The 24655-nt window shown below is 38.5% G+C and overlaps 1 protein-coding gene across 2 annotated transcripts in view; it reads left to right on the forward strand.

The window, feature by feature from the left end:
- The window catches only part of pappaa (pregnancy-associated plasma protein A, pappalysin 1a), an 88595-nt gene that overhangs the window by 9997 nt on the left and 53943 nt on the right, over nucleotides 1-24655 (forward strand). For both annotated transcript variants that reach the window (XM_051110579.1, XM_051110580.1), the window contains exons 5-10: nucleotides 649-942; nucleotides 1870-2062; nucleotides 3254-3375; nucleotides 9939-10437; nucleotides 22236-22364; nucleotides 23315-23406. In XM_051110579.1, the coding sequence (XP_050966536.1) occupies nucleotides 649-942; nucleotides 1870-2062; nucleotides 3254-3375; nucleotides 9939-10437; nucleotides 22236-22364; nucleotides 23315-23406 (1329 nt within the window). The remainder of the gene's footprint in view (nucleotides 1-648; nucleotides 943-1869; nucleotides 2063-3253; nucleotides 3376-9938; nucleotides 10438-22235; nucleotides 22365-23314; nucleotides 23407-24655) is intronic.

Raw genomic sequence — 24655 nt, forward strand, 5'->3', positions numbered from 1 at the left:
AAGTCTTACTCTGTCACACTCCGTTCCTTTACCTTCTTTCAGTGGTTGCTATTCTCAAGTCTTAGGGGAAGCATAAATGATTCAATGATGTGAAGAGTATGCAAAGGAACATGACCAAAATTACAGTACATTTTAGCTGCATTTACTCTGCAAGACATAGTGCACAGTTTGATTTTCTGATTATTTGAGTAGCTGTCGTATTAGTTCTTAAAAGTATTGAATAAGAACATGGCCGAACCTGATGTTCTGTTGCATGTCCATTCTCTAGGAGAACGTTGTTAATCAGGTCAATTGGAAGTAAAGAAAAAAAGTTAAAGAGCCTCAAACTGCATCCCAAAATATGAGATTTTTTTTTTTTTTTTTTTTTTTTTTTTTTCTGTTTATGTGCATTCAGCAAGATCCAGTCTGTACTAGATACTAGTGAAAAAAATGGATTTGGTTGACAGTTTGAATGCAGCTTTCATTTCACTTATTCCAATTAATCAATAAGAGGCTTGGGAAACAGTGCTCTTCAAAAACTAAACTCAAGTTTCTTTGACTTATACATTTGTATTTTCAAACTGCATTGCATTACCTACTTATCATCAACAAGTGACAAGAAACAATCCTGAATATTTAAGCACACGTACATTCGTCCTCTTTTCTAAGGTGGCATAGTTCTGAATCCGTCTTTCTACGGGACATTTGGCCACACTCATACCATGATCCATGAGATCGGTCACAGTCTGGGACTGTACCATGTGTTCAGGGGTATTTCGGAGATCGAGTCCTGCAACGATGCCTGTTTAGAGACCGAGCCGTCGCTGGAAACGGGAGATCTGTGTGCCGATACCAATCCCACACCCAAATACAAGCACTGCAGAGACCCTGAGCCTGGCAACGAAACATGTGGCAACCGCAATTTTGTTCACACGCCCTTTAATAATTACATGAGTTATGCAGGTAAGACAATATCTAAGGAAACTCTATTCTGTTCTGCTCTAAAATTCTATTTAATCTTGACTAGAAAAGACAATAACACTTTAGTTTAAGGACCAATTCTCACTATTAACTAGTTGCTTATTAGCATGCCTATTACTAGCATATTGGCTGTTTATTAGTACTTATAAAGCCCTTAATCTTACTCCGTAGCTAAACTTAACTACTAAGTTATGGACTATTAATAAGCAGCAAATTATGAATTTATTTATTAAGTGTGACCAAAAAGACAAAAAGACATATATGTATGAAGAGTTCAGATGCAAAACCAGCTAAAAGCCATCTCGGTCAAAAATTAGATAATGATACTGAGTGAATGCTCCTGACACATAGTATACGTCCATCAAATACTTTTACTTCAAACTCAATAAATTCCAGCCTCAGCCCAATCAGAAGTACCAGTACTTACATAGAAACCTATACAAAGTAGCCAGGAAGAAAAGCTAATTTTAAAGAAAAACATCAGATGGATTTAGAGGCTTTTGCATCTTAACACTTTTTTATATATATCATGTATGTATGTATGTATGTATGTATGTGTGTGTGTGTGTGTGTGTGTGTGTGTGTGGTTTGTTAATTTCACACTTTGTTTAGATTATAATTGGTATTTTTATGATATATTTACATATTTTAAATTATGTGATTTTGGGAGTTTTGAATAAATTTGCCACCTTGTTTATTTATTTATTCATTCATTTTTCAGCTTTATCACAGCTTTGTTTTTTGCTGAACAGTAGTGTTTACCTATGTCACCTCAAACTCCCAACTGTCAAAATAAAAACCATCGATTGATTTTTACATTGGTCTTTGACCTCCTAAACAAGAATGCCTTTTAATATGCTATAGATCTATCAGAAACTAGGCCAGCTTAAGTTCCATTTTTTTCCCCAGATGACGACTGCACCGATTCCTTTACACTTAACCAAGTGGCTCGCATGCACTGCTACCTTGACCTCATCTACCAGACCTGGCAACCTGACTACCGGCCCCCTCCAGTCCCCATGGCACCCCAAGTGGTAGAACAGGGACAAGATTCCATTACTGTGGAGTGGTTTCCACCCATCTCTGGCCACTTCTATGACAGGTGAACTGAGGTTGCGATGGCATAGTACATACCCGGGGGACTATTTTTACAGACATATGTAGTAAAATACACATGAGTATATGAGAGATCCAATCTCATATATGAAAAGTCATGCAATACAAATGTGGATGTAGGCAGAGAAGAGACATGTCTAAGCATGTTCTGTTTAGTAAATATTGAAAGAGGAGAAGTCAGAGATATTTTGTAATCATTTTTTTGAGTACAGTCAGAGGATAGATTGGAGGAAGTGCAAAACAACTGAGAATTCTCAGCGTCTGCCAAATCGCTAACACATGCTATCAATTAATGGTGCTATTTCTAAACTGTGTTTAACCGGCTGCGTCGTAGATACAGTGAAATTGTTCGCATAGCCTTCCAAAATCATCTTGTTGGCTCTGGAATATCCACATTTCATGACTCAGACCTGTGGAACTTTGTTGGGTTCAGTCTCTTTGTTAGTTTGCATTTGTTGTCGTCGAGCTGATTGCAGTCTGGGACATTTATTTGTGGGCCTGCAGACAGTCCGCGAGGGACCGCTATGTGAGAGACAGGTGGAATTCACTGAGGCAAGCGGCAGGGGAATCCCCACAGAAGAAGCATGTTGAGACATGTTGCTCTCAAACTCTCCACTTGGACCATGTGACATTGTTTACTGTATATCCCTATAGCATTCTAACACCACAGTCTGACGGCTTAAGCAGCAACCAGATTTGTCGTTGCCCTCTGGCAAAAGTGCTTAATGAGTCATTGGAGCTGATAAGGGAATTCTCACACCAGAGCAGTCTCGGGGAGTAACGTTTTTAAATAGTGTGACAGAAGCAAAACTGTTTTCAACAGCGTACAGTAGTTTTTTTTTTCCTAGAACAACCTGTTTTTTCCAACAAGTAGTGGTGCAGTACAAAGGTATTATTCATGGCTTATTAGTTACATATAGGGTCAATTTAATTGTTCAGATTCAATTCTATATATACACAAATCTTGGCTACACTAAACTCAGTGAACTCAATATTATCAACACGTTCTATTTTTGATATATTTGGGTGGTTTCTCCCACTCAGGTGTACGTTACAGGTTTTTTTTTTCTTTCTTTTAAAAAATAAAGCCCCACATTGTCAATTCCCATCTAACTTGCCATCCACTTGAATTTGCCGTATCTAAGTTGCATTTTGTCTGTTTCTGTTGGTTTCCTAGAGAAGTGGGATCAGTATGTGATAAATGCACAGAGGGTCGCGTCCTCCTGCAGTACGCCTCCAATTCTTCATCTCCGCGCCCCTGCTCCCCGTCTGGCCACTGGAGCCCCAGAGAAGCAGAGGGTGAGTTTTTTCGTGCCTCCTCTGTCACATCTTTTCTTCTAAACACACTTGTTTGCCATTGGCTAGTCCTGCACCCAGTCAATGCTTCTTTAGAGAATCGACGTACCGACTGCATCACAGGCTGTTGCATGTGTTGTGTCTGAGATGCAAGTGCCAAAAGTGCCTGAATATTACACATTTTTCAACTATCCCGATATAGAAAATGTGTCATAGAGGTGATTAACTCGTCTACTGTCTGCATTCCGGATAAGTGTGATTTAGACTCAAGCGAAAGCCTTGAGAAAATATTTGTGGTCTGTGCATGTCCCCGGACAGACGCTTGTGTGAATTTCTGGTCCAGCGTTCGTAATACTGAACTGTCTCTGCAACCAGAATAGAAAACCTCAATGTATCTGGCCCATTGAAACTCATTACTAAAAGCCCCATTCGTCTCAGCGGGATACTTTCTTAGCAGAGTCAAACGAGTGTGCAGGCTCTCCTGGTCAGAAGCATGCGGTTGCAAAAGTCTCTTGAGTTCATGACGGCAGCATCCCAAAGGAAATGTTTGTTGTCTGTTGTCATGACGAATTTGCATCCCAAGAGTGAGATTCTCATTTCATATTCTCCTGGTATAGTAGGATATCCAGGACTGTAGATTTACTTCACATCACATGTCAAATGTTTTTGTTGTTTCGAGAACTCAAATACATAGGAAAATGGGCAAATATTGGGCAAGCATCCCAAGCTAACATTCTATATAAACAGTTCAATCAAGGGTTTTTACAAACAATTTTTACCAAAATTTGCTCTACTCATATAACATAAATGACGCCCAATGACTGTTTTCAAACAGGTCTCTCAAAAAATTTACACCACTGAGTCACTGTTTCGATGTGAACCAAGGGGTCATTGTTTGGCTGGTTAGCATAGTACCACTACTCTTTGTTGATAGAAGCCATAACCACACACTCAATTTTAACTCCTTCCCCGTAGCATTTTTGATCATTTTCACAAAACTTTTATGGCCCCCGGAATAATTTGTTGTATGATGTACGTTTTTGTAAAAGACTACGTCCAGGATTTAGATTTAGACTGATGATCAAAACATAGATGCCAAAGCTTCACAGTCCTAAGCCACTTCCATATGCATCTGCTTACATAGACGATCGCCTGTTTCTGTTTCTTCTTCACTGTGTTTATAACAGTGCCCTTGTCAAGTTTAGGTTTAGAAAAGAAGGATTTTATTTATGTATATTTTAAATGAATCCTCGCCTTGTCAGGGCATTGTATGCTGGCTCCTCACACTGATCTTGTCAAAGCGTCTTGTCTCTTCTCCAGCAACACTTTTATTTTTGGATGAATGAATGCATCCCTCAAAATTGGCATTTTTTCATCTATTTACTTTTTTTTTCTTTGCCTTTCAGTATGTCTTATACTTGTTCTCAGAGTAACTGTGAACAGCAAAGTGAACAGTTAGCTGGCGGTGGGATTTTTTTCCTTTATAAATAGTCTACACAGCTGTGCTGCTCCAGAATTCGCAGACAGCTGCTTTATTAATTATTGTTTGTGAGCGTGGCTGGCATAAAATAGCATCGTGTCAGTTAGTTCGACTCGCATCTTGGAGGAATGCTCTTACTCTGCAAATCGGAGCTTTTTGTGGGATTTTTGGCCCGGTGATATATGGCGTATATGTTTTTGTGGTCAAGGCTGTTTCAAAAGCATTATGCTTGTGGCTTGGTGCCTCGATCCCTTACAATTAAAACGCTTCCCACGGTCAGGACGCAGGTTCGTTCATGCCTTTTTGGTGAGACGTTGTCTTCCAGTTTTGATTTATATCTCTAGCAGAAGGAAAGGCTCATTATCAATTGGAGGAGTGTTTCCTCTTCAAAGACCTGCTTTGATGATAATGAACTCACGCAGACAGTGATGGATACGGGTCAGAGATTGCTGTTAACCTTATTATCAGAGAGCACTTCACTTCAGAACCCATCATTTTCACTAAATGTTCTACAGTTGGAGACAGACCATTCATAATTTCCCTGATATGACACTCTCTGTTTAGGCAGCGCACACGCACTCTTAAAAATAAACATACGCGCTCTCTCACATAAACATTAATACATGCCGCACTCCGCACTTGTTGCAGTGTTACGGAGACATGCCTGGGCTTGCCGCTGCTCCAGCGTGTAAACGGCTCTCTGTTTTCCCTCTTGGAATGATGCCCCGTTAATCACAGTCCCCTTTAACGCGCCCCTCTTACGCTAGTATTCATCCTGCGTGACATGCCCCGAAGAGCCCGGCACAGCTGCTTGGCGATCTGTTTGTTTGCGCTTCTCGGCCAGGGATGGCGTTTCAGCGTCCACCCTCTTCTGCCGCTTCTTCCCGACGGCATTGCCACTCCACCTGCCGGCCGTGGAGTTCACAGGGTTTGTGGCTGATGTCCTCAAGACACTCCTGCTGTTTGTATTCGCAGCCTACACAAGTTGGAGTACCTCTCTCGTAAATCTTTACAGCCAGGAGAATTATAGCAGACAGAGAAAAAAAAAAGCACAAGAGAAAGTTAGAGGGGGGAAAAACAACTGCAGATTGGGGAAACCATACAACCCACTCTTGGCACTTGAGGCTACAGAAAATCACACGTGGTTTGCAGGCAAAGAATGCAAACCAGCCGACCGAAGGGTTGGTTGGGCCGACCAAGAGATTGAATAGTGAAAGGAACAGCTCGAAAGCCTCATCTTTCAGTGACTAAATGTCTACATCTGGTAAATATACATTATGGAACAGTCTGGCCAGATGTTAAGGCATGTTTTATAAAGTACAAAGAGGCTGTGCTGCTTCTTCTCTATGCTTGTGCTTCCTCTCCATTTTGTAGACATTGCACATGACACCATCTGTGTGCATCCTGATTTTTGTAGGTGCATGTGCAAGCGATTGAACGCTCAAAAAGAAGGGTTCACTTTGCAGTGTGCATGCATCAAATTTGTCCAGCCGTGCTTGCAGTCAATGTCATCCATGCTTGTGGTCAGGCTTGCATGCTTAACTTTGTGGGAGATGGAGCAAAACACAGAAACAAGAATACCCAGTCCTTATATCTGAGTAAGTTCAGTGCATTTATCAGAGTGGCACTGAGGGAGAAATAGGTGCGAAATAAAGGTGAACGGCGCTACCAAACAAACCTACCTCATTAGAAAACCTATACATATGAAGCTGTATATGTGACGTTAATGTTCAAAAGTTTTTTCAAATCTTGCAGCATGTTAAAATAGTTCTGAACTCAACATACAAAGTTTTACAGCATCTAGTGTTCATTTCAAGTAGAAACTGCAGCAATTTGTACATATAAGGTATGTTTTTTTGAGTTTTGCAGAAACATAGGTAGACATATGAAGTTCTATTTCCAAGTTCTAGTCCTTTATATTTTCTTGTTTCCATGAAAAACAAAAAGAATGTCTGAGCTTCTGTTTCTCATTCATTTATAGTAGTTGGTGATTTATACCGCCAAGCTCCAAAAAAACACGCACAGCTATTTCATACAGGGTATATTCCAAGGCTTCTGACGGGATATGATGGCTTTGTGTTGTGTGATGAACAGTCACATTAAAGTCATAGCAGTTTGTGTAATATAATTAATGAGGACCAGTGTTTGTTGTCAGCTGACTACATCCTTATTTTCAACCTCTTTCCAAGACAGTAAACTTAAGCGAAACTTCTTAAGGAGCAATAAAAAAAAAAAAAAAAGTATAATGACAACAGAGCAGATAAGTCAGATTTCCTCGCATTTTGTAAACAGTGTGTTAGCATGGTGCTAAAAACTCTGATGTTGTAGGTTCAATTCCCAGGGAATGCATAAAATGATGAAATGTATACCATGAATGCAATGCAAGTCGTTTTGCATAAGACCATCTGCCAAATGTATGCTGACTGTTTTTTTTTGTTTTGTTTTTTTTTGGAGCTAGATGGTCTAAATTACCTCAGTCTTGTTGTTGTTGTTGTTGCTGTTGTTGTTAATTTTTTTATTTCATTTTTATTGAATCTTCTGTTGGAAGTTAATGAAAATGAATGTGAGAAATAAATTATTTTGTAAAAAATAATAATGTATTATAGTTTTAGTTTAATACCCCTGGTCATCATAAGTCACAAGGGCTTTAGGGAAGATGCAGCTCACTTCAATCTGAACCTGTTTTACTGTTTTTACCCATCTTGAGCTCAGCTGTTTTTCACTAGCCCCATTTCTACATCGCACAGTGAGGCTCACTAGAGCAGACCTGCGCTCAAAGTTCAACGTACCGCAATTACCTTAAGCGGGACGTTTTCAGCCATACCAACACCAACCCCCTCACTTTCCCTTTTTTCCATGAATGAGCACTTTCCTAGACAAGCTAATACCCCAATGGTATTAGCTAATCAAGTGAAAATGCAAGGCACTAATTCATGGGCGAATTGTCAGGTCACCTTGAAAACCAGCCCACCGCTCCTGTTGCGGCTGAACCCTGACTCCAATACCTCTGGGACAGGGTTATTAGTCCACCATGGAGTCATTTAGATAAAAGATGACAGCTATTCATTGTATGAAATGACTACCTGATGAATACATTCATTACAGCTGTTTAAGCACTCTTTTCTTTTTTTTAAACTTGTATGTTTGCAAGAAGATACGCACGCATCTTAAAAAGTTCTGCGGCCGCTCAAATGCAGCGTAAGCGAGGTGAGAACGTAAACCTGCGGTATCGAAGACATTTTTATCGTATGTTTACTTCTATTCTGGCCACACACATACTCACAATAATAAACGTGTTGAGATGATGTGGCCTGGAAAGCCAAAAACTCAGTTGCTCAGTTGATTAAACACTGGAATTTTGTGCACTGCCCAGAAATGAGGTTAGCAAATGGCTTTTGCTGTTGCCAGTTTGGAATTGCACAAAGGAAAAGCAGGAGAACACACTGTCTGCAGTGCCCTGGCTTCTCCCCACATTTGATGAATGTTGGGGTACGTCACTCCCCGTCAAATGAGTTGCTGTTGACTCCAAATATGGCTGGACTGCAGCACATGAGAGGTAATTGCCAGGCTGAAATCGAAAGCCTTGTGCGGGCCTCATCCTCGGGTCGCTCGGATTTCTGGCTTTTGCCACAGAAACGAGAGAGAATGTGAAAGAGAAATGGACGAACAAGATGGAGTTTAACAACATGCAACTCTATGCATCAAGTGTGTGGCTGCATTTCTCATTATGCACGACTCCTTTTTCTGCTGTACCTTACAATTTATTGTTCCTGCTTCAATTCAGATACTGCACAGAACTGGGTTACTGGTTTTATTTTAGTGGTATTATTATGCAATGTTCCTGAAATGTGCAGTCTAGTCATTTTGTACTTTGTGTGAATATTTCTAGAATTTTTAGAAGTAGTAAGTGATGTTTTGTTAACAAAAACTATGAACTAAGATGAGACAAAAACAAGACGACACCAACATCATTAAATGATAACAGTGACTATATCATGAATAAAAATAGTTTAAAACAATAGTCAAAAAAAAAAAATAATAATAATCTATCCAAAATAAACAAAGAGAGAGAGAGACAGAGAAAGAGAGAAAAGACCTACACAAGTTTTCGCACTTGGGGTTGCCAGATGGTAAAACTGTAAATCCTCCTATCAGAGCTTTTCTATGCTTATAGGTGAAAGTGTTTCCATCATTAACCGTGATTATAATTTTGAGCAAAATACGTCATTATTAGTTTAACCATTATGCAGCATGACTAAAATATAACTAAATTCTTAAACTAAATTCCCAGACATTTAGTCTACTAAAACATGACTAAGCAAAACACAGTAGGTTAAGTAGTGTTTCGTTAACGAGCTTTTCTGTGCTTATAGGTGAAAGTGTCTCAAACAACTATTATATTAGTAATCACAATTATAATTTTAAGCTAATTTATTGTAGGGCTGTCAGTTTAAGGCGTTAATTAATTAGTTATGAAAAAAATAACAACATGAAAATATTTTAACGCATTAACGCACTGGCCCTACCCCCAGGCCTGTACGTCATCTTACATTTCATACAGTTGACTGTTGACAGATATGTTGCAGGGCAACAACTGCAATTTTAGTTATATACTAAAATTCAAGATATTGGTGCAAAAAATGTCCCTGTATGTGTTTTGTCTCTTTTATCAACTGACAGCCCAAATTTATTGTCATTAATAATGTAACCATTCGTTTTTCAGTTGAATAACTAAACACTTCACACTGAGTTAAATTTTACAGGAATGCTAAGGGGTTAAGGCCTGTACTTCATTTGCAAAAGCTTGGCTTGGGTGTCATGGAGAAAATCTGGTTTATATCCTTTGCTGAACAAGAAAAAAATGTAGAATGTAGAGAAAATGTAGAAAAATTTGTAAGCCTCAAGATACTGTAGTTCCCCTTCTACTAGATCACAGGAATTGCTTTTTATCTATATCGTAAACAGCTGCCTTTACAGTTGCCCTGTTATGAGCTGGTAAAGTAATATCGAAAAGACGGCTTCTCTCAAACTAGATATAGCTTTGAAATGCTGTATTAGATTTTAATGCATTTGCTGCATCTTATAGGACCACCAGATGTGGAGCAGGCATGCGAGCCCAGTGTCCGTACATGGAGTCCGCATAACGGCATGGATCTGGCAAGGGTGCCTCCTCCCTGCCCTCTGCAAGGCTGCATGTTACAACTGGAGTTTGCATATCCGGTGGTCCCTGACTCCCTCACGGTGTGGGTGACCTTCTCCTCCCAGGAGGAAACAGTTCTGCCTGCCATCCACAATATCATCTTATTGACTGTCGCTGGCAACAACCTGTCTCTGGGTCCCAGCAATTTGTTCTGTGACACACCGCTGACCATAAAGCTGGATGTGCATGAGAAGGTGTACGGTGTGCAGTTTTTCACCATGGAGCAACATTTGGAAATTGATGCTACTCTACTCACGTCCAAACCCGACTGTCCACTCTGTCGAGAATGTGAGCCGCTGCACTATCGACTCCTACGGCAGCCGCCGTTTGTTCACGCACCCCAGGGCATCCTGCTGAGAGACTCGATGCGAAGATACGTGGACAGGTGAGTCTTTTGGGTTCATAAATAATGTACTTTTCAAATTGCTCATTCATATGGTACCTAATGCAATAAATACACTGAACCTTTTTTCTTTGAAAAAAAAAAAAAAAAAAAAATATATATATATATATATAAAATTATAAATTATATATATAATTTTTTTTTATTTATTTATTTTTTTTTTTTTTTTCCTGGTGAATTATTTACTGCAGTTGCATGTTTTTAGGTTCTGACTAGTGTTTAGATACTCTTGCTACCTCTTCCAGAAAGCGTCGTATTGACTTTGGAACTGGTCTTCGATTTGGAACTGTTTTACCACAGAACAAAACTAACGTAATTCAAAGTTGGAGTGCGAAATGTGCCTGGTCAGCATTAGGCACAGCAAATCCCCGCTCAAATCTTGTGGTGTCTCTCTGTTCTTTTTCAATTTTCGAATGAAGCCAAAAGAAACAAAGAGAAGGATGCAGCTGCTGGTTGTTTTCAGTCCAGTGCCTGGCATCAGAATGCCAGTTAATGCCATCTCTGCCATCTTGAGGTTGCTCTGGCCTCGGCCGGGCACCTCTGGTTTTGGGCAGTAATATACTATTGCTTTCCCACTTAAGGCCAGATGCTGGGTCTCTGGTCAGCGTTTCTGTATTGGCCACTTCAGCATGCTTGTGAAATTAAGGGTTTGACTTGCCACCCACGGATTTAGTAGCTCAACATTGCAGACTGTGTCCAATAGTTTTGGGAAATGTGTGGATCACAGATTTATCTACCACCAGCATAGTTTAGCTTTGCACAGGACCATTATCACAGTAGAGGAGATCAGGGATGGGTGTAAGACAGGACCAGTTGTTTGAAGCATCTAATATAGAAATTATGTAGAGGGATGAAATTCTTTAAAGGTTTAGTGTGGTTTGCATATCCAGTATTTTCTTTTCTTAACAGATTATTTAAGACTGAGACCACCTCTTTCAGTCGGATTGATTGATGTTTATATAAAGTGTCCAACTAAGCTATCAATTATTAACAGATTATTAACATATTATTACACTTTCACCAAAAAAAGTACAAAAACTGAGACAGTACCTTTTTAAAAGGTAATAATATGTATCACGTAGGTATACTTTAGGTATCGATATCTACCTTTAAGGTACTAAAATACACCCTTTCGGGTTAAATAAGGTACAAAGGCGTACAAATGTACAAAAGTGTACCATCTCGGTGCAGATGCATCACATTGGCACAGACTGACGCTTTTTCCACTCACTATTTTCTTAAGTTTGTAGGGCTTTTTCCTCCCCATATTGTGTGAGCTCTTTCTCCACTGTACTGTAGCTGAATAAAACAGACATGTTTTTGATCTGAGGTAGGTAAGGTTTGGCTCAAGTAAACTGTGGTCAACTCACAGCTGGGTTTGACAGTCTGTTTTCTGAGTGACGTTGATTCTGAGATCTGAATCAATTACAATCACGTATTCTGAGGTCCCATGTTGAATGCATTCATTACCTCAGCTCTGATCCAAGAAAGATATTGATCTTTGGTAAATATGTTTTGACACCTCTACCTAATTTGGGTCACCCGTGTCGCTCTCTCACTTGGCATTCGCTCATTAATTTGAATTGGGAGCCTTGGGTTTTGGATGCGTACATAATGGGACCTTAAGGTCTGTTCAGAGAGTAGAAGCTCTGGAACATAGGAGTAAATCACAGAGGGGGGTTGACCCTGCATGTGTGTGACTCTGGCCTTCAGAAAACCCCCAGCCATCTGCTATTCCTCTCCCTGACCTGGCCCTCTTTGCTGTCATGGCTTCAAAGGGCACCCCTGCTTTGAGCTGACAGGACCCCCCTGCCAACGAGAGAAAGGCCAAGACAACTGGCCAACTCATCCGCTTTAGGGGCCCCAGCCTCCTGGAACCTGGTCCCCCTTGGTCTAAGACTCTCACCTCTGTCATGTCAAGTCCACTGGTTATGGCATTCCAGAAGCTTCCTTCCAACCTTCCTACCAGCTCCACTGCTAATGACGGACCGATTACAGAGGTTTGATTCGATGCCCCGTAGTCCTTAATCTCACTGGAAAATTGCTTTATCCAGCCTATGAGATAAGTACATTTGTAATAAGAAAGTTGCATCGTAACAAATGCATAGATCTAGATGTTTCATCTTGTTTTATTTGCAGATTTTGGTTCTGCTTATCAAAAGCTTGTCTTCTTTTGCTTAAGACAGTGTTAGGTCTTTTAGAACAAGGCTATTGCATTACCATGTGTGTAGGCCTCTTTCACGTTTACTCGAAGGTCCTCCTAATTCCTAATTGGATTTGGACCAAAACGATCCATAAAGAACAAGAATTTGGCCTAGATTATGTGTAAACTGATGCAAGTTGCATAGGGAACGTGCATGTGCTAAACACCGCTGTAGAGCTTTTGACGTCATAGCTGACCGCAGTAATCCCTGTTTACCAGAAGTCATGTTCCAAAGGAAGATTTGCACTATGGAAATGTTGGAGCTTCTCTCTGAAGTCACCGCTATGAGTTGATCTCCTTTACATGTGATTGACATAACTTCTCAACCAGAACAACTGGGGATGACCCAACAGATGATTTATCTTCGTTGGTGTGTTCACTGTATTACTGCAGTTCCATCATCCCCGGCTGAATCCCTAGAAATACAAGGAAAACCTAATCTGCTGTGGTTTCGTAAATATGACTACGTGTGGGCACTGGTGGAGTTGGAATTCTTTGAAAGGTAAATTGTTTAGCGAGAACTGCTGGAGGCCTGCCGAGATGTTGGCATCTCATTTGAAACCATCAGTTGCCATTTGCCCAGAAAGCGACTAAACCTTGTCTATTCTTTTGCAGAAAACACTCATGCTATTGTTGCTTGCGTATGGTGTTTCTCTGGAGGAGGTCGCTTGAATAGCTACTTTCTCTTGTCTTCAAGCACTTCATAAGTCCTGATGTGTATCTGTGGTCAGTCTTCCAACAAGTATTAAGTCTCATTCTTTTTATCGAAAATTCCAGAAGGAGGTATTTTATTGAAAGAAGTATTGTCTGAATAGAAAGCTTTCACTAAATGTCACTCATCGGAGAAAATCACTTCTAGTTTGTCTTTCTTTTTCTCTCTCCCTTTTATAACTTCAACACAAGTTCTGAAGTTCTGTAAGTTGACCACTGAGATTCAGAGGTGCAAACAGATGGTAGCTTCACATGTTGAACTCTGCCAGTGTTTAACCGATAAGCTGCAAGCGCAACTCTGTTGACATGTTAACTTATTTCATGCCATGTCATCAACATGTATTTATGCCATATGCGTATTGGTGGGCCTGTGGATCTCTCAAGAGTGGCTGACTCACATGACATCATATGACATATCATCAGCTGCACCGGATCAGCACAGTTGAGAATACAATGAGAGTTGTGCATTAATAAGACACAGATGAAGTTGTGTTAAAGAGTGGATGCTGAGCAGAGGATGGCATGATCTGAAACTGATTTCTTCAACACCTCAGCACATGTGCGAGGAAGAACGTCTGGAGTCTCATGTCTTTTTATGCAATAGGAAGTGGAACTGGTTCTCCATAGGGATAGGCATGAGTACTCAAAAGTGACAGCTTGATCTGAACAATTTCCATTTGAAATCTAAAAACAGCTATACTCAAATGCATTTTCCAGTTTGTTGAAAATGATTCTACATCAGCACTGGATGTGTTTTTCCTTAGCTTAGTAAGTAGAAGGTCTTCAATGCACTGGCAAGCCTGACAGCCTGAGAACAAACTTCATTCTTCAAAACAATATTGGCACACAAACTCCAACATAACAGAAAACTCTTCCAAATATCTAACATAACAGAACATTCAATAGCAAGTATTTTCCTTTACTCACAAACATACACACACACACACACACACAAACACATGAAATAATCCTTGCTGTAGTTTTGTTTTGAAGCCCAACAATTATTAGCATATCACCAATGAGCAATTGTTCAAATATTCACATTGCTGTGCATGTAAGTTGTCAGTTAGTGCTTAAAGTGTGGCGAAGGTTGCTATATTATTTAATTCTGTTGTACAGTATGTTTAAAGAATTGTGTTAATAGATTATAAAACAGAGAAGCACATGGTCTAAATATCTAGTTCCGTCATGAAACTCCAAATGGCATAGGCAGATAGATCATTTATATGCAATCTGCTAGCCATCACATAATTTACTTCATGGCACAAGCTGATTCTGCAGCCAATGAGTTTGCTTGCTCGGCATTTAAACAGTCTGGTTCACTGTTTGTTGTAAGATGGTCCTGTAGTTCCTTTGAAACCCTCCACCTTCCCCAGCTCCACCTGTCTGGATCTGCTACAGGATTTGTGTCTGACTATTCATGCAGCAGCAGCAGCACAACTTACATGCTTACAGTGCATCTGTATATCCATTGGCAACAGCATTTTTTAAAGCATATTTCAGTAATTAATTGTGTTCAAAAGCACAGTATAAAAACCTAAATGAGTTATTTGAAAAAGAACTCTGATCAAAATTAGAGAACACTTACAGATACCCCCAAGTTGGTGTTAATCTGGAACCTGGAGCTTATTTCCCTAATTATATGACAAACCCTATTTTACTGGCAGCATTCCTCCAATTTTCACTGAGATTGCAAGATGGCGGGCCACTTTAAGGTGAATGAAAGCCTGGCACAGGAGGTTGTCCAGATAAAGGCCAAAGGGATGTCCCTTTCAGCCTTTGCAAGAGAAATTGGTCATTCCAAATCTGTAATTTCTCAAAAATTGCAGGTTTACAATGACACTAATTCATTCAAGTCTCCCAAAAAGGCTGGTCATCCACGTAAAACAAATGCACGAGGAGACAGGATAATGCAGTGATTCTCAATGATGAATCGGTTCAACACTGCAGCTGGAATTACTCGCCAGTTCAGTGCTGAACAAGGTGAGAAGTCTGAAGTCAGCTTATCAGCAGAGTCAATCAAAAGGTTAAGCTCACCTTTACTGAGAATCATGTTGTGTGGACAGAGGAGAACTGGTCCAAAGTTCACTTTAGTGATGAGAGCAGGTTTAATTTTTTGGGTCTGATCGGAAACATTTTGTTCAAACTAAGAAAAGACTCGGGCTAGAGTCCTGATCTAATACACTGAAAAATCTCTGAAATCACAGGACCATCCAAGTAATCTTCAAAGTCAAGAGTTGGCCTTAATAAAATCTGTTTTCAGTTTTTATTTACGTGTCATATTCATATTTTTTTTTTTCTTCAGTTTGTTGTCTTTCCCTTTTTTTCTCTTTGCATGCACCATCACTCTTATTTCTGTCCATTCCATTTTTTTTTTTTTTAATGCCAGGCTAAATGTTGACTTGTTGATCTTGGCAGCAAAAAAGCCTCATTTGAACTTTTGGTCTGGAATAAGGTGTATTGTGAAAATCAGCTTGACACGTGCTGCACTCTCTATGTGGCTACTGGCCCAACTCATCCCAGAAACCTGATTCAACAGCATATGGTCCAGCCCTCATAATGCAACCGGCATCATGCAGGTTTCGATTTAACACCTAAACGAGTCTATTACAGCTAAACAGGGTTGAGATGTAACATTTCACTGCAAACTGGCGGACTGGCCATCTGGCATATAGGGCATTTTCCCGGGGGGGGCAACGGGCGCATTGTTTTGTCTTCTGTATTGACAGTGATAGCCCAAAGTGTCTTGCTCCGCCTATATAAAAATTGCTTCACCCCTGGATTTATTTGGAAATAGTATGAAGGCTGTAAACAAGACGTTAACAGAGGCCAGAGATGGGACCTGAAAATTACATATGCGAAGAGGAGAAAAGACGCGTCAGCTGAGAAAATACTGTACTGGCAGAGCAAGCTCAATGTTTGCGATGCTCGAAATATTGGAAGAAAATTCTAAACACTAAATTTGGGGTGGAGGTTTATAAAAATGCATCTCTGAAGGGAACTGTCTCCAGAAAAGTTTCAATGACATTTTCTTTTCATCTTACCTCCATATAATACATAATAAAGCAGTGTTTACAATAATAATAATAATAATAATTAATTTTATTTATGGGAGCCTTTCGTGGCACTCAAGATCACCTTACAAGTAATCCTAAAACCGTACAACCAAGAATCCATACAAATAAGAAGCAATGAAATAAGTTTAAACATATATGAACATTGATCCACATATATGCAGTCAAAAGTAAGCCTGTTTCTTTTTTAAGTTATATTTATGGGCTTTTTTATACTTTTATTGCAAGAGGACAGTCGAGAGCTGAAAGGAAAGTACTGGGAAGAGAGAGGGGAGCAGGATCGGCAAAGGACCTCAAGGCGGGATTCGAACTTGGGTCGCCATGAGCGCAGTTGTGCTATATGTTGTCACACTAACCATAAGGCTATGGGTGCCAACAGAAGTAAGCCTGTTTAAATGCATACGTTTTAAGAAGAGATTTAAAATGGATTATTGACAGCTTTGAAAGTAAGAAGCATAATTTTGAAGTTGATACGATATTTGACCGGAAGCCAGTGCAGATGACAAAGAACTGGGGAAATATGCTCTACGAGAGGCGTTCTAGAAATAATTTGTGCTGCTGAATTCTGTATCAACTGCAGCTTATGTAAGAGTTTTGAAGGGAGACCAAAAAGCAAAGAATTACAATAATCTAGATGTGATGTAACCAAAGAATGTACAAGTTAGAGAAGAGCGTAGACGGCTTATATTTCGTAAGTGAAAACAGGCGGATCAGACAGTATTATTAATGAGTTTCAAAAGATGTGTATTATCAAGGATGACACCCAAACTTTTTGCCTGTAATGAAGGAGAAACTATATATAACTGATCAGTAGACACAGAAAAGCTACTATGTTTTGCCAAATTAGACCTTGATGCTACAAGAAGAATTTCAGTTTTGTCAGTATTAAGTTTTAGACGAAAACCAGGTTTTTATTTCAGCCAAACAGCTTAAGAGAGAAGGTAAAGGAAAGACAGAAGTAGGTAAAGAAGACATATAAAGTTGGGTGTCATCTGCATAACAATGAAAATGGATGCCAAATTTTCTAAAAAATTGTCCCAGAGGCAATAAATAAATAATGAACAAAAGAGGGCCCAAGACTGAACCTTGGGGAGCACCTGCCGTAACATTTGATGATTCAGATAAAAAACTGCACAAACTGAGTGTGTCCAGAGAGATACAATCAAAACCAGGGAAGACAGGTACCCGTAATCCCCAGGGAAGCCAGCCTTTCTAGTAGGATGTTATGTGGGACTGTATCAAAGGCCGCACTCAGATCAAGAAAAATAAGCAAAGTTAACTGTCCAGAGTCCGCTGCCCCAAGCAAATTGTTGAATCGCCTAATTTTGATGCGGTTTCCGTACTGTGAAGTGGACGAAAACCAGACTAAAATTGTTCAAACAGTTTATTATCTGAGATATAGTCTGCATGGGCTGCGACTATCTTTTTCTAAAATATAAGTGCAGTGCTGTTTTGTTTACAGCGGTAACCAAGGAAACTCTATATTGCAACTGTTCCATAAGCGCCATCTAATGGCAGAGAGTGAATTTGCATTTAATTTCTCAAGGCTAAAGTCAGGCCAGTCTGTTTGCTTTAAATCCTGTAATTGTACAATCTAATTAAAAAAGAAAATGCTACATGTGTGTTAGATCATGCCTTCACGCCAGAAATATCAGGTCCGGCTCCAGGTGCCAAATCCTGTTAGAAAATATCTTTTTTATCAGAACTAATCAACAAAGTTGTCTAATAGCCAAAACCCATTAACAGCAAGTCTTGTCTGGTACCCAAAACCATATTAACATTCTTCTATCAGCCAAGAAGTTAAATGAGTAAAGCCAGAGAAGAGCAGAAGCTTGAGACAAAGTAATGAGAATAAAAAGGAGCAGAGTTTATTGAATAGTCTTAGTTGCGTATGTTTCAAAGATCAGACTTCGTCTGACGAACACAAATCCAACAAGTAGTGTTATACCAAACAACATCACCTTGAATATCTATAGACATTCCCTCCTATCTCTTATTTAGAAAGGCAAGTATCCCTTGAAACCAAACAGTTGTAAGACTAAGCAACAAACATAAAGCTGAAATGTCTTCTCTATGTGCATATATTTTGATGATGTGATCCTTTCACATGTGTGTGTTTTCATACACGTTGACCTGGACTTGCAATTTCAAAAACTGCCATGGTCAAAGCAGTTTTCCTGTTATAAATCTCCTTACACATACTGAAGTCGCAGGTTTCTGTGTGGTACGTCCATGTGTGTAAGTGTGTGTGTTGTGTAAATTGCTTTTCTCTGTGCAACACTTATTTGTGTTTTTCTTGTTTCATTTTATGGGATTTTCACAGACGTATTTTCCCCTTTTCCAAAACACAGGCAAATTGCCGTGTAAACCTCTTGCCGGTGTCATTCATGTCAAGTGCTAATTTGAATGATTTGTTTTGCCTCTTATTAAATGTTACTGCTTCCCTGCCCATTAGAACAGGCACCTTATAACTCTGCTGATGGCAGCAAAAAAACACTTGGCCTCACGTGAACCTGCGGCGTTCGTAATAAACGCAATGTCCGTGGCGCTCTGGTAATTTGGCAGTGTTGTTTTGTTAATCAGCAGAGAAGTGCTTGCATTTCTCTGGGGGAACAGGCCAACGTAAATGCAAATAATGAAGGCTTTGTGTATTTTCCTCTCGCTCGTGTTGGCTCTTTAATTAATGACTGGTGTACGTGTGTTTCTGTTTGTGTAGTTTTGGAAAGCTGAGAGATTTGGGGTTTTCTGTCTATTAGCGAATGCACATGCTCTTGTGTAGCTTTGTGGGTGGGTTCTAGTGGTGGGGTTTGTCCGAACTTTAAGAAATTAATTAAAGGGTGTAACAGTAAGCAGAGTTCAGCTGTTTTCAATTGCAGAGTAACATCACAGATGTGTGTATATTGACTGTTTTACAATGGACCATTCACATAGAACCCTCCTCGTGAAAAACAAGTGTGCTTAATTGTATTGAATGTGCACTTGTAGCATACTTCAAATCGTAAAAGTATATAACGCATTAAATATATATTTAAACTAGAATACATTTCCATTCAGTTTTAACGAAGAGGTCGTTAAGTGTACGAAAACATTATATTCAGTTTGCCCTCTTTTTAAAAGTTTTCCCCAGAAAACTGAGGGTTGCCTCTTTTCACTTGGTACCAGACTATCATAGAGTGCATTTACATTCGAGGTCGACAAGCAGTCAGGGTTAGGGTTCACTCAGAGTTGTATATGACCACGAGAAGATGCGACTCGTGTTTGTTTACAGCTGTCCTCTGAGGGATGAAACATATCTGGCCGATTTTGCTCATTATCAGCCGCCGCAATCGTTCACCACCAGAACGCTGCGAGTCTTTCCTCGAAGCCCAGCACTAACTGAACAGGTTTTGGTTACATTGTCTCAGCACAACTTCAGCTTGGGTACAGAGCCTGCCTCCTCAGGCCAACACGCGATCAGATGTCTCTTATCTCAGACCTGATCTCAACCACCAGCAGCCAGTGGTTCAGTGTGACAGCTGAGGAGTGTGTTGCAGTTTTAGAATCAGCACTAAACTGGCACTACGATTGTATGTGAGTTTTCAGGATGTAGAAAGAGCTGTGTTTGACTGAGACATCCCACCCTGCGAAAACTCACTTCAGGGTGCCGCTATCGACTTTCCGGAGGAGGTGGAATGTATGAAAGGCTGTTTCTGCTATGGGATGAAAAAATACAAATGTAATTGCGACTTTTTATGTCACAATTCTGACTTTATTTTCCTCACAGTTACAAGTTTATTTCTCACAATCCTGAAAAGTGTGTTTATATCTCACAATTCTGGAGTTATGTCTCACAATTTTAAGTTTTTTACACCTCGCAGTTCTGACTTTTTTTTTTTTTTAACTTTATTCTAGTTCTTTTCTTATGTTTAATTTATAATTTATATCTCACAATTCTGAGGAAAAAGTCAGACTTTTAAGATGTAAACTCAAAATTACGATATATAAACTTTTACAATTTCGAGTTTATAGCTTACAATTCAGATTTTTTTTTTCTCAGAAATGTGTTTACGTCTCCCGGTTCAGAGGTTATATCTTGCAATTTTGAATTTATCTTGCAATTCTGACTTTCCTCAAAACTGTGACTTTATTTTAAGTTAAAAAACTTTGTCGCAATTCTGAGTTCATCTTAAACTTTTTTTTTTTGTTTTGTTTTGTTTTTTTCCCAGAATTGTATGATGTTAACTTGAAATTGTAAGATATAAACAATTCAGAGAAAAACAAAGTCAAAATAGTGAGATATTACGACTTTACTATTTACTATTATTTTCAGTTGCAAAAAGTAAACTTATAAGTTTGCAAATGTAAGAAAGGCAAAAATCCCCTTGCACAAATAAACTAAATCTTTTACAACTGTCACAACTGAAGTGATGTGAAATTCAGTACAAACTTTCTAATGATCACGTTGCATCAAATATTTCTTTTGACACATGTTTTGCAGCTTTGGGCATTGTAAGCAATCACACACATTTCTGTTGAGCTTATTATTGCAAAAGGCAATCAGAGGTTTTGTAGATTAGTTGAAACTAAAACACAGAGGTTTTGTTCAGTGCGCGATGCGATCGCTGACTGAATTGTGTTCTCTTGTGAATTTTCTCACAATAAACAAAACATGCAGATACAATGTAAGTAAAAGATACATTCTGCAGTGTAGACAGCTTCAATAATTAAAACATTTTTTAAAAAGTCTTTGTCTGAACTCAGCTAAAGTCATGGACCTCTTCATCCTTATAAAACAAAAATATATGGGAATAGACTGCAAACTATAATGTACTATGTTACATGACAGTTCCATATATGGGAAACTAGTACTTATATTTTTCAATATACTGCAGTATATACATTGACCATGTATGGCTGTACACTGATACAAATAAACATATTTAGAAATGAACACAAAAATAGCATTACTTATAAATGAAATGTTATTTCATGTGTTTTTGCTTTATATTAATATAGATGGAGATCTGTTAGTGTTTAATGTTCTATTACTTTGGAATTAAAAGGGTTTCTCGTATGTCTGAGTTTTTGGGGCTACTGAAGAGTAGAGCTTGTGGTTAGGTTGACGACTGGCCGAACACCATTAAGTTACTTTCTTTAATAAGTAATGGCTGTGCACTCTTCAACACAGTGATAGTCTCTTTGCTAAATACTAGTACTTGCAGCTGTCCTTGTATTGTTGTTGACTAGCTAGGAAATATGTATTTTTTATATATGTGTGTGTATATACTGCATGAGTAAATATATGTTCAATATATTTATACATACACAGTTTTTTATCACATGTACATCTATACAAATGTTTTGAAATGTATTACTGAATATAAAATTACAAACATTGTGATATCTAAGTAAATATATTGTTACATGTTCAGTTATGTAAAGTGGCAATTCCTTATGTATTATTCATGCAGTTTGTGTGAATGAACATGCCATGTCAGATACAGCTTCTGTGCCACTTTTGCAGTTTAAGGAAGATTTGATTTGATTTGATTGCGCTGTATTGTCTATTCAGATTTTCACAATCATCTTTGACAATGGCCAGAAAAATACATACACCTATCTAACAGATCTATACATTCACTTACGTACATGCACATCACAGAAATAAAAAACATGTATGAAGATGGTTTTTGGTGATGTTGATAAAACGTCATTGGTAACAGCCTAAAGTATTCCGACTGATTTGATTAAATGAATAAATTAAAAATAAATCATTAAATTAATAATATATATGCATTTTTTTTTTCCCGTAGGTATGTTGAGTATGGTGAGATATACACATATCAAGTCCAAACCATCTCCAGTCAGAGCGAGAGTGAACCATCACCTCCATTGACACATCGCCTTGGAGCGCCATACTGTGGAGATGGTCTCATCCAGAGGTGGGTTTTGATGTGTTTCCAAAGCTTTTAAAGCAGTAGATTTTACCACTAGAGCGCCTGAGCACACTTCCAATGAATATTAAATTAATAGTAAAGTTAATATAAAAAATAATAATATTAAATAATATATATTTTTTAAATAATCTAATGTTAAAAACATAATATTTATATTATTAGTAGTACATTTATACAGTATAACTTAATTCAATGCTAAAAATGTAGATAGGATGTCTTTTAAAAATGTTCAGTGTGTTATATTTCTGTATGATAACTTTCTGTAACTCTTAATAAAGAAAAAAAAAGAAGAAAAAATATGTAAACAGCAACATTTTAAGATATAAAGCAGTGCTGTTTTTTTGTGCTATTTCATTTATATTTATTCACGTATAATTTCAGAGAGCTTTAAAATAATTTTTAAAATACTGAAGTTTTAGTATTTTTAGTTAGTTTAACGTCTGTATAGTTTTTATTACGTTATATTTATTTTAGTACATTAACTATTAAATGAATATGTAATTAAATATATAATTAATATTATTAACAAAATACATTAAAGAACAATCCAACTTAAAATGCTGAAAGAAGAAGCAGAAGAAAAAAACATACAATATAAACTGCAACATATCAAGATTCCATTATTCTCTTCAACTATTGTTATTATTGAAGAACATACAGCTCTTGAAAAACACAAATGTTACAAAACGAAATATATATTGTGGTTATAGTTTGGTTATATTTTATTTTACAAGATGCTTTTGAAAATTGTGTTGAATAGTTGGGTTAAAATGCTTGAGAGCCACTGATTTGGTGGATCATTTTAAAGTTGTTGAAAAATATACTGTTATGTCCACACTGCAGGTTTCAGATATTCATGCTTTTAGCAGCACAGATTCATGTCCACCAAGGGAAATCATCATTATGTTTATTACGTATGCATTGATTTATTTCAGGTCCCAGGGAGAGGAATGTGATGATATGAACACTATGAATGGAGATGGCTGCTCGGGCCACTGCAAGAAGGAGCCATTTTTTAACTGTATTGGTAAGTGTGGAGAGAAAGCGGCAGTGCATCAGCAGCTCATTACAGCCATCTGTCAAATGGCTACGACTGCGTGTCGGAAAGTGTGGCACGCTTTTAAATGTAGTCACTGCCGTACGTCAGTTTTGGTTGACGGTTTTGCGAGATGTGTTATCGTTTCTGCTATCGTCTTGAAAAAGCATCTTTGACAGCAGCACTTTAGCTGAGCTCTTTCATTCGCTCCCTACAGAGCCAAAGCTATTTTTTATCACTAGCATTATGGCATCCTTGTAAAATCTGTAACACATTTAATTCAAAACGAACACACTAACAAATTCATGAAGGATGTCTTGGCACCTTCTCTCGCTCTGTATTATTAATACTAGAATGCGTTCCGGTCTCTGTTTTTATGGTCAGAGCCTGAGGAATATATATAATAATAATAATAATAATAATAATAATAATGATGATGATGATGATAAAGTACAGCGTTTTCTTTACTCAACCCCCACCCCCCAACAAAAAAAAAAAAAAAAAAAAAAACAGAAGAAGATATCTGGTATCTTAAAGGGGTCATATGATGTTGCTAAAAAGAACATTATTTTGTGTATTTGTTGTGATGCAATGTGTTTATGCAGTGTCACATTATTTTCCACATACTGTACATTATTGTTGCTCCTATCTGCCCTGCCTTTCTGAAGCTCATCGTTCTGAAAAGCGAGGTGGTCTCTGATTGGCCAGCTATCCAGTGCTTTGTGATTGGCCGACTACCTCAAGCATGTGATGGAAATGTTACACCCCTTAGCATGTTGTGATGCTATTATAAACAAGGCATTTGTTTCATTCAGTGGGGACATTACTGATTATAATGACTCATACTGTCTTTTTACACATTGCGATGCGTCACGCCGTGTAAACAAAACACCATGTGTGAATTTGTGATTGTATAAACGACAAACAAGGGCTACTCTACACTACTCAAAATTCTTTAAAAATGAAAATGTACTTACAGGCTGTGAGTCAGAAGCGCCAGACTGTTCTTGTAACGCTGGAATTGCTCCACTTTATAGCCTTGACCCTTTTTGTACAGCTGGCATTGCAGGCTACTCTCCCAGGTTCAGGAAACAGTCCTCTGTAAAATGTGCAGTATTTCACTCGTTGGATGCGTCAGCTCACATTTGCATAGGCCGTACTACTTGAATTTGTGATTGGTGGACAGCAAATTCCAAATATTAAATGGTACAATAAAATAACGTTGTTAACCGGTTAATGG

The sequence above is a fragment of the Labeo rohita genome, chromosome 5 (assembly GCF_022985175.1).
Source record: "Labeo rohita strain BAU-BD-2019 chromosome 5, IGBB_LRoh.1.0, whole genome shotgun sequence".
NCBI lineage: Eukaryota > Metazoa > Chordata > Actinopteri > Cypriniformes > Cyprinidae > Labeo > Labeo rohita.